This window comes from Copadichromis virginalis, linkage group LG15 (assembly GCF_057382275.1).
Source record: "Copadichromis virginalis isolate Kocher_CV1m ecotype Utaka linkage group LG15, C_Virginalis_male_GT1.1, whole genome shotgun sequence".
Classification (NCBI taxonomy): Eukaryota; Metazoa; Chordata; class Actinopteri; order Cichliformes; family Cichlidae; genus Copadichromis; species Copadichromis virginalis.
The window spans coordinates 39,203,093-39,218,491 of NC_140632.1; the positions used below are offsets into that span (position 1 = coordinate 39,203,093).

The 15,399-nt window shown below is 39.9% G+C and overlaps 1 protein-coding gene across 2 annotated transcripts in view; it reads right to left on the reverse strand.

Moving 5' to 3' along the window:
- negr1 (neuronal growth regulator 1) overlaps positions 1-15,399 on the reverse strand; it is a 165,906-nt gene that overhangs the window by 53,298 nt on the left and 97,209 nt on the right. For both annotated transcript variants that reach the window (XM_085433304.1, XM_085433305.1), the window contains exon 4: positions 11,541-11,672. In XM_085433304.1, the coding sequence (XP_085289430.1) occupies positions 11,541-11,672 (132 nt within the window). The remainder of the gene's footprint in view (positions 1-11,540; positions 11,673-15,399) is intronic.

The following is a 15,399-nucleotide window of genomic DNA, read 5'->3' on the forward strand; positions in this document are numbered from 1 at the left end:
GTGCTCTGTGATGATGGATGCCCTTCCACCAACCTTTCCTCTGCATCCTAATGAGCACATTCATAGGACTAGCGTATGTTGATTTTCTGTCCTTGCATGTGTGCCAATTATACCATTAGTTCCCTCTTTTGTTGCTCTGCTGAATAATCTGAAGGACTTAAGATAGTGAATCAAGCAATGGGTTATGCTAGGGCTCTTCCTCTTCATTTATCACTGCATGAAATGTTCAACCCCATGCTGGGGGGGTATTAGTAGACCTTGACTGGATGCCTGTGCATGTTGTGTGTGAATGTGCACTGTGGGTGTGTGTACCCTTGTGTCTGTGGTCTAAACTCAAAATGTTTCTGCTTCAGAAACTTCAAAGATCTGTTCAAACATCACAGATTACTTCAGAGCTATATTTAAACATAACCAGCATTAGTGGTTACTGCACCCGAAGACAGCTTTGCAGAGGAGCAGTAACAACCTGCAGCAACTAAAAGAAAACAAAAGTTTCTAAAGCACATAATAAAGTAACATCAGAGTGTCTGGTGTCTGACACTGCGCTTTACAGAACAGATGTACTTAAAGAAAAAGATGAGAAGAAGCAGAGAAAATTGCAACAGTACTCTGCAGCACAGAAATATAAGCCAATAACAAGTATGACAAAATCAATGTAGTATGCTGACCAGCAGAGGCTTAGCAAGTCCTCGTAATCCTCCATTGGTGGTATTGTGCGGGGCCATCGATTATCTGAAGGCTCTGAAAGCACCAGGGTGACCCGGCTGTCGTGTTGTACAGTTACTAGGACAGTGGACAGGGTGGCTCAGTCAGGTGAGTCAATACTTCAAACCTCACACATAGAGACATTTTTATTTATTTCATTCTTATTATACCAGGAGGGTTTTTCCTGCATGGAGGGTTTTTTCATGGCCGCCCTGCATGGAGAGGTTTTATGAAAAGTAACTGAGAAACAACCACGATTCTAATAAAATGATTACCTACACTGTTCAGACTATCTGGATTTGACTGAATCGAGCATTGCAGACGTGTTTAGCAAATAATCTTTCTGTGAAAAATGTAACACACACTCACTGCTTTTATGGTACGCTGACCAATCAAGCTTATGTGCATATCTTTAAACATCCATTCGGACCCAGGGATAGACCCTGAACTACAAACCACAAAACTGCTGGAAAATTGTTTTTCTAAATGTGCATTTCCTCTCTGGATTATTTTGCTGTGTTCCCTTTAATATATTACCAGCTGGATCAGCTATTTGTCAAATGAACACTGTGCTTTCTTCATTAGACTCAAAGGATTTCCTATTTTTATAGTTAATTAGGTTTACTGTTCTCCATCAGTAGTTGGTTAAAATGCTCAGATAAAAAAATCAAACGAAGACAATGAAAGGATTGAAAAATGTGCTGTTAAAAATGTTAGGCACTTCAGGTGCTCATCCGTTCCACAGCACAGCTCTAAATACAGAGCGCAGTATAATAATAATACCAGCGATCCAGTCGTGCAACATGCCGTGTATTCAAAAAAGTGTGGAGTTGGAACTGATGTTGGTTATTTGCAAAGGCAAAGTCAAATGTTTTTAAGCATTTTTCTATTTGCTGCACTTAATTTGAAAACTTGAACCATGTAAATGCATCATCCCACTGGCCAGCATACAATACGAGCACTACAGGCTGCAAAACTCCAAGAGCGGTAACTAAGAATACAAAGCTTTTCTTGAAGGCCAGTTGTATTTCTGCAAATGGACAAATTCAAAAAGCAATTTGGGTCCAATAATTGTCTTTCAGCGATTTCTAATATAGAAAAATCTCTCTTATAGCATTGCAGGTATTGCAAAATGCTATAATTTTATATGCATATCAATATTATCAAGTTCTCCCAATTTGGACCTTGGCACTGCGATCTGTTAAGACAGATCACAACCATAAAACCCAGTACAATCCAATAAGTCCAATTTTTACCTTGCTGGCATATCTTATATCATCATATATTGTGCTATACACCATCCGGATTTTGGAGAGTAATGCAAAGCAGTGCACTAAAAACCATGAAGCCCCAATAATCCAGGTAATTTAATGTCTAGGGAATGCTGGGGTGGTGCTGTAAATCATGCCTAAAGTCACGGTGGCTCCACCAGATGGGGGTGAGCGGTTGGGTCCAGGAATAGTACAAGCATGGCAGAAAAATGAGGAGTGTAAGGCTCTGGCAGGTGACAAATGGGCAGTTACGGATCGATCACGAACCAAAAGCCATTACATCTGCATTATCAAAACAAAGCCGATGTCTCCAAATGTCTATGCAAACTGTACAAATACACACACTTTAAAGATACATAACAAGTGTGACCTTTATTAATGGACAGGGTTTGCTCACAAAGCAAAACACCTTAATGTACAAGGCTTCGCTGAGTAGCGTCCCTTAAACAATCCTCGTGTGACAATTGATGATTAATTGGTGTGCTTCAAGGATGAATATGATTTATTTAGCTACATACTATTGTTTGCCAAGAGAACCCGGAGAACGCAGGCTTTTTAATTAAAAGATCAATTAATAACCCTACCTCTTCAGCCAGATTTGAAAATGAGTTTTCATTGCAATTAAGAAATGGACTCATCAGTGCATGACTTGTCAGCTTACACACAGAGACACTGTTCCCCACTGCCATCTGTGGGCTTCTTTGTCCTGCTTTTCCCCCCTCAGTCAGGAATGGTTCTACTGCCAAGATTTATTAATTCATTAAGATTTCTATTCAGAACAGCTAGGGAACATTGTGTTCCTTCTTTTTATACAATGCGAGGCATATAAATAACCAGCTTAGTGTGTAGGACTGTGTGGGTCGACAACACCAGGGATTCAATCTATTGTCTGTGTTTAACACTAAATGGCTCAAGGTACACAAATCCTCACCTATCTTCCTAAATACACACGAGCTGGCGAGCTGTTCCGATGAAGACAATGGTACAGTCGACACACGCGGAAATGTCATTAATCTATTGTTACGAGCGAGCGCAGTAAGTCATCTCCGATTGTGTGAACATAATAACCATGTTATAGACGATTTCATGTAAGCCTGTGATGTTATTCACCTTGCGCTCAACATTATTACTTATTTTGTCACTAAAATGGGATGCCAATGTTTAAAAGTAAAGGGAAAAAAAGGAAGTGTACTAGCCAGAACATTTATTCTGCAGAAGATCAAGTTTCCGCTCATTTATTCATGCCCCTCATGCAGCAAGGAATCCAAATAGCAATCAAGACGAGAGCTTTGGAGAGATGTAGAGAGATGGATTTACATCCAAACAGCTTGAGGGTACTGGCTTTAACTCTACTTAGGATTGGATCAGAATCCAATTCTAGGAAGCCTTCTCTTTTGAATCGTAAGCCACAGTATTTCAACAGATAGGGCAAACTGTCGACAAACGCTCAACGGAGACTGCGTGTCTGATTTGAAAATACTCCCGACGCCAGTTTTCATTGAACTGTGCGATGAACGTTTATTCCACCTTTGATTCAACCTCACCATCCACCGCTGCGCTGAGCCTGATATGGACACACAGTATGTAGGTCATTGCATTTTGCAAAATGTAATAAATCCTGCATACCTCTATGCAGCTGTTATGGTGTATAATGATTCTTTGTAAATTCAATAACTATCAAATAAATAAATAAATAAAGCATGCCCACACGCCGCTAATAGCTGTTTACTCCAGTGTCATTACTTGACATTGTAATGTTGGGTGGTCATGAAGATGTGTCTACTGAACACAAGTAAACAACTTTAGTCTCTTATTTATCAGAGATGGTCGTGACTCCCTACAACCACTCTGTCAGCAGAGGAGCATGTTGTGGGTGTATCTACCAGGCCGGGGCCTGAATTCCAAACAGGCCTGGACGGCTGGGGTATTAGAGGGAAAGGAAGGTTAGGAGCAAACAAAAGACCAGGTGATGTAAAGAATTAGAAGTATTCGCAGTGTGCTCCTGCATTCTGATTTATTTATTTTTTTCAGAAAGCTATCAATACCACTGGTTAAATTGCTCACAGCAGCTCTGATGTGTATGGTGATTAAAATGATCACAGTTTTGCTGGACAATTAGTGTAAGCAGGAAAGAGCGAGGTGCTCTTCTTTTTACAATCACAGCCATGGCGAATATGTGAGCAGAATTCACAGCTGCAGGGTACTGGAGGAGGAAGGAGGCGTAAAAATGGCTGGAAAACTCCGAAGCATACAGGGTACGCTTTCACTCTGACAAGCAAGCTTGCCACGAAGGAGCCAAAGTGATATTAAAAAGGAAGACAAACCTGAACTGGTTAAAGCTTTAGCCTGAATCGAGGGATGCTGTCATACAAAATTACACGCGGTCAGAAGTTTGTATACGCTCACCGTGGGCATGAATATAATGGGAATTTTGGGCTTTCAATCGTTTCTTTGAACTGTGTACAGCACACATCTTCAATGGTTAAAAACAAACAAACTGGGTCCACGAGTTTGAAATTATTTTGCATTTTCTCTAATCCACATAGGGTAAAAATTATACATGCAAACTCTTACATACATTCACCTCAACCTTTTAGTAATTGATGCCTTTTAACTTGACAAGCCTCCTGGCTCCTGGAGAAAAGTTTTGTATACAGGGCTTAACAAATTAGTTAAAAAGAGAAAACACAAATACTTTTTAGAAATCTGTCAAAAAACCTGTTAAAAAATAAAACTCACTGAATTCACTGAAATGTAATCAACATTTTTATTCGCGGCACACTGGACTTCTCTGAGAGCTCGTTAATAAATCAAGCACGACATCAACCATTAAAACTAATCTGTCTGTTCAGGAATGCAAGAAAATAACTAGTTTTACATCTTAATCAAAAATTCTACTGTGCCTTAAAACAGTAAATTTAAAAATAATGGCGAACGACAATAATTACATTCTGTTTATAAAACCATCATTTTGAATAACGAGCTTGCACATATTGGTGGTTAATCGTTACAAAAACATTACAATCATTTTGGTAAATACCAATAATGTTAATTTAGGGCGTGATGACACAGTTTAATGACCACGATTGAGCAATAATAAAAACACACGCTCCAGCTACAGAACACAAAGTAAAAGCATATCAAGTGGCACCTGAGCATGTGCCAATCACAGCTGTTCCCAGCACTGAGCAACTTGAACTTTCCTGGACTCGTATGACTCGATGACTGAAGCTATGCTAAAAGACAGACAGAGATCAAACTTCTAATGTCTGCCACAGCAGACGGAGAAGAGCTTGTCCCTCAAAGAAGATCATCATTGTTGTTGGAAATACTTCAGATTTAGCACAAGTTATCTCAACCGATTATAAATCATATTCAAAGCGTTTTGTCTGCGCTGCAAAGGAACACAATAAACTTTTCAGCTGCCTCAAGATACACCTTAAGAAACAGTATAATGAATGCGTAAAGTGCAGGAAAAACAATGCAATGGTTGCTAACGTAAATTAGAAAATAGTCAACTTAGCGGACAAAGCTGTTGTTGTGGGCCTGATCTCCGACAACATCGAGACGGCCTACCTGGAGGAGATTAGGAACCTGGAGACCTGGTGCCAGGAAAATAACCTCCTCCTAAACATCAGCAAGACTAAGGAGCTGATCATGGACTTCACTACAAAGCAGGCGAGGAATTACAAACCCCTCATCATCAGTGGCACGCTAGTGGAGAGAGTGGACAGTTTCCGATACCTGGGTGTCCACATCACTCAGGACCTGTCATGGTCCTGTCACATCAACACCCTGGTTAAGAAAGCCCGTCAGCGTCTCTTCTTCCTCAGAAGACTTAGAGACTTCCATCTGCCACTGAAGGTGCTCAAGAACTTCTACTCCTGCACCATCGAGAGCGTCCTGACGGCAAACATCTGCACCTGGTTTGGGAACAGCACCAAGCAGGACAGACGAGACCTGCAATATATGCATGATTTAAACGTATTATTTAATTAAATAAGCTAAAATTAACAGGAATGTAGCCCAATGTAAAAGCATGTAAAAGAGTCCTAAAAGAACCCTGCTGATTTCATTTTCTTAAGTTCATCTTAAGAAGATAAACGTAAAATAAATGAATAACTGACTCTATGTCGCCTCCTCGTGCTTCTTATTTCAGATAATAGCCAAATTGTACTTCTGCAAAACATCTGGATATCTGCAAAGTTGACATTTTCTGTAAAATTTTGTCCAGAGTTTTTTGAGTTAGGATTAAAATCTTTATGTAAACATTTGTGCCACGCTATCAAATTCCCTCTAGATATTTCAAACAGCTTCAGATGAAGCAACTGAAACAGTGACGGGCAAATAAAACGTAGCACGACAAGACAGTTAGCTGTCTCCGTTTCTTCCGTGTGTGACTAAAGTTTGTGCAAACTGTCAAATCTCATCTTGCAACATGATGATGTTCAAACCCTGTATTCTCACTCGTTCAATAAGAGGAGCCGACACCTCTCTCTGGAGGAAAAGAGCTCCCTAAACTAGAAAGCGAGGTCAAACACCTTTGATTGTTCGTCTTAAAACAGAAACAGGCTTCTGTTATTGTTTCATCTGTAGTGTTAGTGATGGATGCCTTCAATCTGCTATAAGGTGGCTTCATTAATTAATCAAACACCAGCGTTTTATCTCAGGCGGAGGTGTTCCACGGTGGTTTCCTTTTCATTCATCCCTCCGACTCAACCACCTAGATGTGATATTTATGCTTTTGAGTCACACTGTGCAGTGAGAATTTCAGCCAGTAACGGCACCCACCTGCAGTGAAGATGAATATGTAAATTTAAAAAAGTAGGTCAGAGATCAAATTTCATCAGGTAGAATCACAGCTGAAATATTCTTTCGCCAAGTAGGGTTTTTTAAGCCAATCTGATTCTAGTGCGACCTTATGGATGACTGCCATCGTTCAGGTTTAGATGATAAAAGTATTCAGTCGCCGTTCATTTATCGCCAGGAGCATAAAGGCAAGAAGCCCTCTCAGGCCATAATTTAATTAATGCTGCCACATGAAGGTAGGACATTTGAGCCTTAGAGAAATCCATGCTGGGGTTACATGTACTGGACTTAACACTCGGGCAGTGACAATGCCTGCGAACGTCTGCCTCTAACTCCTCCTATCATAGAGAACCAAATGGCAGGCTTAGTGGCCCGGTGTTATTAAAACTGCAAATATGTTCGAGCTTAATTTTATTTTCATTACCTTGGTTTGCTTATTTTAATTATTGGCCCTAATCTGCAATTAGCCCAGAGGTCAGCTATACCCACAGCTTTGAAAAACGCCATTGTTTTGAACAAAATTGTCTGGACATGTATTTAATTAGACTGTTAACCCTTGAAATGTCAGTGTCACTCAATCCTATGCTGTCTTATTAGAATGATGAAGGAAAAAATACTACAGACTTCACTAACTGATGAATATGAATTCATTTCATTTAACTGCTGTTAGCAAGAAAAAAGAGGATCAGTGGTGATACCATAATGGGGTCAAAGCACGCCACGATAGCCGCTTACACCGTTAACAATATCGAACGATAACGCTGCGCCCTTTCTGTTACTCCGCCTCTCATTTCTTTGTGTTTTGCTAAGAAGCTTTTTCGTCATTTCTTTAAGTAGTCTTCACAGATAGTTCAGCTTTTTGAAGAACATTCAAAGCTCTTATTTGGATGCTGGCTGCCTTTTGCTTTGTTCTTTGTCAAGATGATCGAAAATCCAGAGTTCAGGGGAGGCCAATCCATGATTTGTAATGTTCCATTGTGCGTTTTTCTTTTTTCTACTGCCAGTATTGTAAAAGGTGTGCTTTGGCGACTTTGGCAGTGTGTTTGGGATCATTGTCATTCTGAAATTAAAGCTGCTGCCAATGAAATGGCTTCCAGATGGCATCGCAGGGCGAATCCAAATCTGTCTGTGCGTTTCTGCATTCATAATTCTTTTAGTTTTGACATGATCCCCGACACCACTGGCTGAAATGCAGCTCCAAACCAAACAGAGCCCCCACTGTGTTTTGCAGATGGCTGCAGACACCCACTTCTGACTATTTGAACCGAATATTAGTATTCATGACTCCATCAGACCTGCTGTCATTGATTTTCATTCTAGTTCTTGTGTAATTTGGCAAACCTCAGCTTTTCGTCCTGTTTCCCTTAAGAACGGCTTCTTAGAAACACTTCTTAGAGTCAGGTGTGTTTTTTATGCTCGGATGATTCATAGTTCAGTGTTGAGTGACTTAATAAAAAAGCAAAAAGAATATTTGAATTTCTGTGCTGTGTACTGTTTAAGTTAGAGAGTTAAACTGACACCTGCACAGTCTCCCAGGAGGGCCTTCACAAAATTAGCAGGCTTCTTTTGTGAGACATACAGCTGTATGAGCACGTGTCCATGCAGTGTAATATTTTTAATAAAGTTAATTTCTTGCTTCTTGCTGCATAATTATTCTCTCTTGTTTGAGTTTCCATGTCAGCTAATGTCTTTATCTTAATACAGATTTTAATACGCTCAGCCCCTCATCAATAGCCCACACTCCTGGGTGCCTGGTGAATACAGCCTGATGTGTGACAGCAGAGCATGAATGATACAGTAGATTGGGACACAATCCAAATGCTTCTCTTTTTACTTCACAGGAGGAGAAGTGTGCCAGTGAGGAGAGGAGGCAGTGAAGAGTGGCCACCAGCTGGCTAAAGCTCTGCCTGCTGTGGCCAAATCAGTCGCTCCAATGGACAACTTTAATTCATTCATTCTGCTTCCTTATCTTTAGAGATGAGCACATGTGTCACCAGTCACCATGCAGAGAGAAAAGGGAAGAGGCAACTTTGATGAAAAATACAAGCATGAAAAGCATACTGACAAAATGCTCTGAAAACAGTCGCTGACTATTTGAAGCTACAGGGCACAAAATATTGAAGAACTTTTCAGTCCCATTTGAGGAAGCCGACAAACAAAGTCCTGCCTCTTTAACGTCAGCTGCATTTTTTGCTTCTTCTCTGTTACCTATTCAGCACCTTGAATGCTAAACAGCCGTAATAAAACACAGGACCTTTCGTGTGTGAAATGCTTGTGAGGCTAGAAAAATCTGACAGTGTTTGCAGTAGCTCAAACAGCATGTTAATAATTATGAAATCCATTATTTATAACTGAAAGGGTGGCCCCAAAGATGTACAGCGCCTGCTCAAACACTTATCAGACACCTTCTAGTCTTACTGCACACAAATTATGAATGAAAATGTGTATACATGTCACACAAGAGCTCTATCAGATATTTCATGTGTACGGCGGATGCCCATCAAGCTGTCTCTCTAAATCAGTGGTGCAAAACCAATGGCCCGAGAGCCATAACGGGCCCAGCAAAATCTCTGAACTGGCCCACCTGATGGGTTTGAGAATGTGAAACTTGCAAAAAAATCATAAATACTTTAGGTTTTTTGGGGGGTAAGATGCACCGCCACTGAGGTGTGACGATGCCAGCATTACGAGTCCGAATGTGTGAAAAGTTAAAAGCATTTCTCTAATATTTTGTTGGTGTTTGGTCAAAAAATACTGGAAATGCACAAAGGTTTCTCTGTTCGCAGATGCACTTGTACTGTTGACAATGATCCCAAACACACTGCCATGGTACTGCACATGTAAAGTGGAAAAACAAATCCACAAGCTCATTTTTCTTAAGACAGCTCGTGCAGGGTATGCCTCCTTTCCTAAATTACATGAAAGTTTTTTGTGTATTTTATATTAAGAGAAAGGGGCGACTGTGGAGCCTCTTCTTAATTGGTCATTCGGCAATGACTTTATAGCATCTGGATCTTTAACGATACTTCACCTAAATTTAAGGACTGCGTGCCACTTTATAAAAGGTGATATTTTTCCCACTTCGCACAAAAAAAAAACCCTTTTAAGACCCATTGGATTATTTCAAAAATGAATTATCATCGACCTCACTGAAGGCTGTGTTACTTCATTCCTGAAAAGAAACACTTTGGAGATAATGGCTTTCAACTGACATCGACTCTAAAAATCTCATTTCAAAGTAATCGCTCAACATCCTCCTGCTGCTTTTGATAACACTGTCCAACAAACTGTCTCCTTTACATTTTTCATTTTTATAGCATATTCCATAAAGGTGTTGCAGTTAGGCTGGCTGTGTTACAAAAACTAATTATTCATTACCCTGCAGGCTGATGTAATGTGCGAGAGTTTTTGGTCCATACGTTTAACTCTTTTGTAATAGAGACACTTTCTATTTGTGAAGCGGAGCAACTCAATATCTGCTGTACTGAAGGATTATGTAAAATATCAGATCAAAGGGAAATTTATAAATAGTTCTCAGAAACCAATTTATACAATAAGATCAAAGGAGTCACAGACAGATATCTGGATCATTGTCGTCTGCGGTATAGATCAATAGCAACGAGCGAATCAATGGCGGAAGCAACCTGAGATAACTGTCCAGCAGGCCTGAGCACTTGACCAAATACAACACGCTCCCACCCCAACTATGGCTCAGGGGCTCAAACTGTGAAGACTATGTCTGACAGCAAAGAAAAGTCTTCCTAATCAATTCACTCAGTTCGAATGCTAAGCCCACATAACCCCGCCGTCTCAGCTTAAAATTCAGCGTCTGACTATGACATGCCTTATCAATCACAGAGAACATCTCCTTTGTTCTGTACCATAAAGACACAGCCAGTTGTCAAAGCACTTTTCATCCTTGAACCCACGTCTCAGTAGAGCTATAAATAACTGGCCTCTGAAACTTCACTCAGACCCAGCTCATTAGAGCCAGGCATTACCCAGAAATAATGGCCACAATTCTTGGTTTTGTACCAAAGCGGGCATGAACACTGTCTTAATACATGGAGGTGGATACAGATGATCTGCAGAAACAGATTAAAAATCGTTTTGAAAATGAATATAAAAAAGTACGTGTCAATTTCTTAAAACCCGAATTAGAAAACTTGCACGATTAGCTTTCTGGATGCGACTCACTAACTGGGCCAAGACGAGCCTTTTTTCTTTCACTTCCCCCTCCCTCCCTCCCCACATCGCTGTCGATGAGTGCTTGATAAGCTTTTCCAAAAGTGAGATTTAGCAGAGGGCATCTATACAGAAACTTCAATGAATAACAGTGAAGCAAAGGTGCACTTCTGAAAGAAAAGGGAATGGCAATAATAGTCAAGCACCCGAATTCTGCTTCTACTTACAAGTGGTGGTTTCTATGTGACCACGACAGCTAAAGCCCAGTATCATTCATTAATGCCCTGGCTCCTCATTACTGTCTCCTCACACTTTTGAAAGACTCATTACCTGCATAATGGAATAGTGCTTAGAACAGTCAGACCTTTCCTTAGTGTGAATTAATCATCTACATGCACCGACAAAAAGGGAATTCTCGCATTAAATATTAAGAAACTTCTTTAGCTCTCGACTTTCTCAAACTTCTGGATAGTATACTTTCTTGAAGTGCATCGTCAGGGATCGTGGATCTGCAAGGCCGGTGCACAAAAAAACACGGGAACCCAAGGAAGAAGAAGGAGATGTACTTACAGTTGACTGTGACTTTTACTCTTTTGGTGTCGGGAGAGGCAATGTCATTTAAAGCGCTGCATTCGTAGTCTCCAGCCTGGTCCTTTGTGATCCCAGTGATGTTAAGATTTTCGCCACTGTCATACTTCTTGGCTGGAAATAGAAGAATAGAGGCAAACTACTTACCACCATGTCTACACAGAATACAAACACGTACGCGCATGCGTAAGGCATTTTGTGCTGCCTGTGGTTAGTGGGTGGAAAGGCCTCATTTGTAGCAAATTATTTGTAAGTTTAAGTCTGAGTAGAAGATGCAATACAATTAGATATTGCATTGAACTCCTGATTACCTTCCTTGCATCCTAAAATAGCAGCGGACCAGCAGAGCATTGATCTATTTATATTGATACAGCGGTAGGTAATAATGGTGTATTCCCAGTCATCCGCTCATCGTTTGCTCAACCCCACGCAATGCAGTTAGAGCTGTCCCTGAAGACAGACAGATTTGATGGCTCAATGCACATGTCAGTGCTTTACTGGCATAACAACAGTGGCATGGCCCACTTTAAACATGCAAATCCACACAAAGATGTCCACTCAACACTCAAATTAAAATAGGCTAACAGAGATAGACTTTCTGATGCTAGAAACTGCATTAATAATAACGCGGAGAAAAGTAGAGCGACACAGAATAATATGGTTTCCAGAACAATTCGGATACAGCCATCAGGAATAAATACATTAGTGGCATAAATGTGGGAATTCTTAATCATTTTATATCTGAAGGATGTAAGCTGAAAGACAGAAAGGCAAAGCAGCAAATGCTGGAAAGTGTTCAAGGCTATGACACACTTTTAGCCAAAGCGAATGAATGTAAATGAAGTTTATCTCAGCCAGCATTATGGGTAAGCCACTCATTGTTTTATTTAATGCTGTCGTTAGAATGAATAGTTGAGTCACTGATGGAAACAAAATTAATGAACAACTATTTTAATAACCAATTAATCATTGCCGCCATTTATTTAGCACTCATCTGGAACCTGTTTCTCAGTATGTGTGCTTATGTTTGTGCTTCTTTATGTATGAATACATCGTTTATATATAACCACAATTTCACTGGAAGATGAAATATGAAAATGACGACTCGGCTAATCGACACTGAAAATAGCATAATCTGAAGCTCTATTTAACATGTTAAACCGGCCACTTAAAACAACGTAATGGAAAAATCTGTCCAATTATTGATAATCACGGCCAATAAGCTCCAACTGACAGCAAAGACACGTTCTGTTTCGATTAAAATCACACCTATAAGACTGTTTAGATCATTTAGCTTGTGAGTGTGCGTGTAACAAATGGTTAAAATATCTCAGCAGGCTGCTCTGTGTACATATAAGAGAAACTGTGGTAGATTTTTCCCCAGACAACAATTAATTTCCAACCCAGTGGTGCTCAGTGTGAAATCTATTTATACAGAACCTTTCAGCCTGGTAATGGTGGTTTGGGATGGAAGATGTGTGGCCAGACTCAGAAGGCATGGGATTCAAACAGAGCACACAGTCAAGTTAAACTGAGCACAGTGTACCATACAGAAAACCACAGAGATTTAACCCCGATTTAGCCAGATCTTATAAGAGAGGAGTCGGAATAAAGACAACTTGTGTTCCAGAACAGCTGCCATTCGGTGCTGCCTGCAAGTGAGCTGGATTTTATATGTAATGCCACATTCTCCAACCCTGGTGGGCATTTTTTTCTTTTTATCTGCAAACCACTGTGTCAAAACACTTGAAACCGAAGGAACTGTCGATAATAAGTTTTCTTGTCTCTCCTCACACTGTCGTGGTGGCAACAATGAAGTCCAAGAGTCTTGGCAAAGATATTGTGGCAACACAAACAACTGCAAAATAAATAAATAAATAAATAAATAAAAGGGCCAGCGTTTGAGAAAACAATCCATAAATAAGCACTGAATGTGTCTGAAAAACCACACCAGTTAGTGTGCCAAGAGAGCACATGGATGGAGACATCACACAAAGGGCTCTAATTTTGTGGAGCTGGATGGTAAGCGGCTGGGACACAAGTGAAGAGGAATCTTCAGTGGGTGCACCGCCTTTGTTTCGTTTTTGACTTAATCCCACTAATGTGCGAGAGGGTGTGCAGCAGAGTGTGTCAATATAGTAATCAAATGGTGGAGAGCACGTCTGATGTAATAAAAATGTGATTTTGTCTAGACAAGGTTACAGTACCAGGATGCAATGCACAGTATTTCCATGTGCTATTAAATTACTCGTGCAAAGATTGCAAACCGGTTTTTATTTTAAATAACACACTGCCGTTTTCTAATTTCACTCGGGCATATCTCTCATAGCAAAAGATAAATAGCAATCCATTAGATTGAGAGACATGGTATGCTACAAAGTCCCAATGTCAACAATATTACAAGGGAAGAGGCATTAGCTGCTGAATATAAGCAGTGGGTGGCTTTCAGTAGTAAGCTAATCATCTAAGATAGCTTACATATCTGTGTGGCACCTTGGCCTGATGATACATGTACAGCTTGTATTTGAGCAAAGAGATTAATACACAAATTGAAGTCATTTTTAACTACATAGTATTGTTAATGTTTCCATCTATTAAGTGGACTTACTGAACGGAAGCAAAGCCAGAATGTGACAATTGCTTTACTGGTCATATCGTGTATTTTTCTTAGTATATTTTTTGATCGTTCTCAGCATTTGCATTTGGCAATTTGTTCAAAAGAATGAGAACGTGCTTTTATGATGTGCACAAGTGACTAGATGATTTAACGAGCAGTTTTGATCATTTGAAATGCATCAAAGCCACCGAGAAAAGCTGTAATAGCGCAGTCATTTTAATTTAAATTTGAAAGAGTTTCAGAAGGCAGAGACAGACTGCACAGTGGATAAGTTTTGTCAGCTCTGAAAACCCTTCCAACTGTCATTGTAATATAGAGTTAAAAATGATGCAATCTGCCAATTAATTTGGGGCAGCTGAATCATAATAATTTCCCCATATACCCTAATTATCATCATTGCTATCTGCTATCTGAGTTTTCAGACTGCTTTATAGTATCTAATTGATCATAAAGAAGGCAGAATGTTTGCTTTTTTCATATAAAATTGCTTGCATGTGTGTTAGTATTACCCACATGACACCGCTAAAACCAGGTATAGTCATTAAAATGAATGTCTACTTGTTGCAAACACAGCTCTCGTGGATCATTGCGGCCCATTAGCGGTTGCATTTTGGCTTGATGATTAGAGTTATCTGATGCTTGTTTTTTATTGTGAAGACTCTGAGAGCTGCGCTTTAGAAATGACCAATATAAATAAACTTAATTAACAACATATATACTATAAAGAAATGCAAGCTTCCATACTACAGAGACACACACACACCCTCCGGCTCTATACTCACTATACTTGGTATTAAAGACACACAGGGCTTAGAAATCCACGGTATGCACTAGTGTCTTTAATAAGGCAATGAAATCAAAAGCAGTGACCCACAAGGCCAAGTACTGCTGCTACATATTACGAAATGCTGTAGTTTCCACAGGAAAGAGCTTTTTTCCACAATCACTCACTTCCCTGCCTCTACAGGAGGTCGATTACATTAGAAGAAAAAAGAAAAAATGTTAAGCATGAAGCTTACATATTTTTCAATTCATTTGCATTCAATTATGTTTTATTTATATAGCAATAAATCACAACAGTGACCCCCAAGGTGCTTCATATTGTAAGGTAAAGATCCTACAATAATACAGAGAAAGCCCCAACAGATCGGATCAGCCAATATCAGGAAGCACTTGGCAACAGTGGTAGTGAAAAACTCCCTTTTAACAGGAAGGAACCTCTAG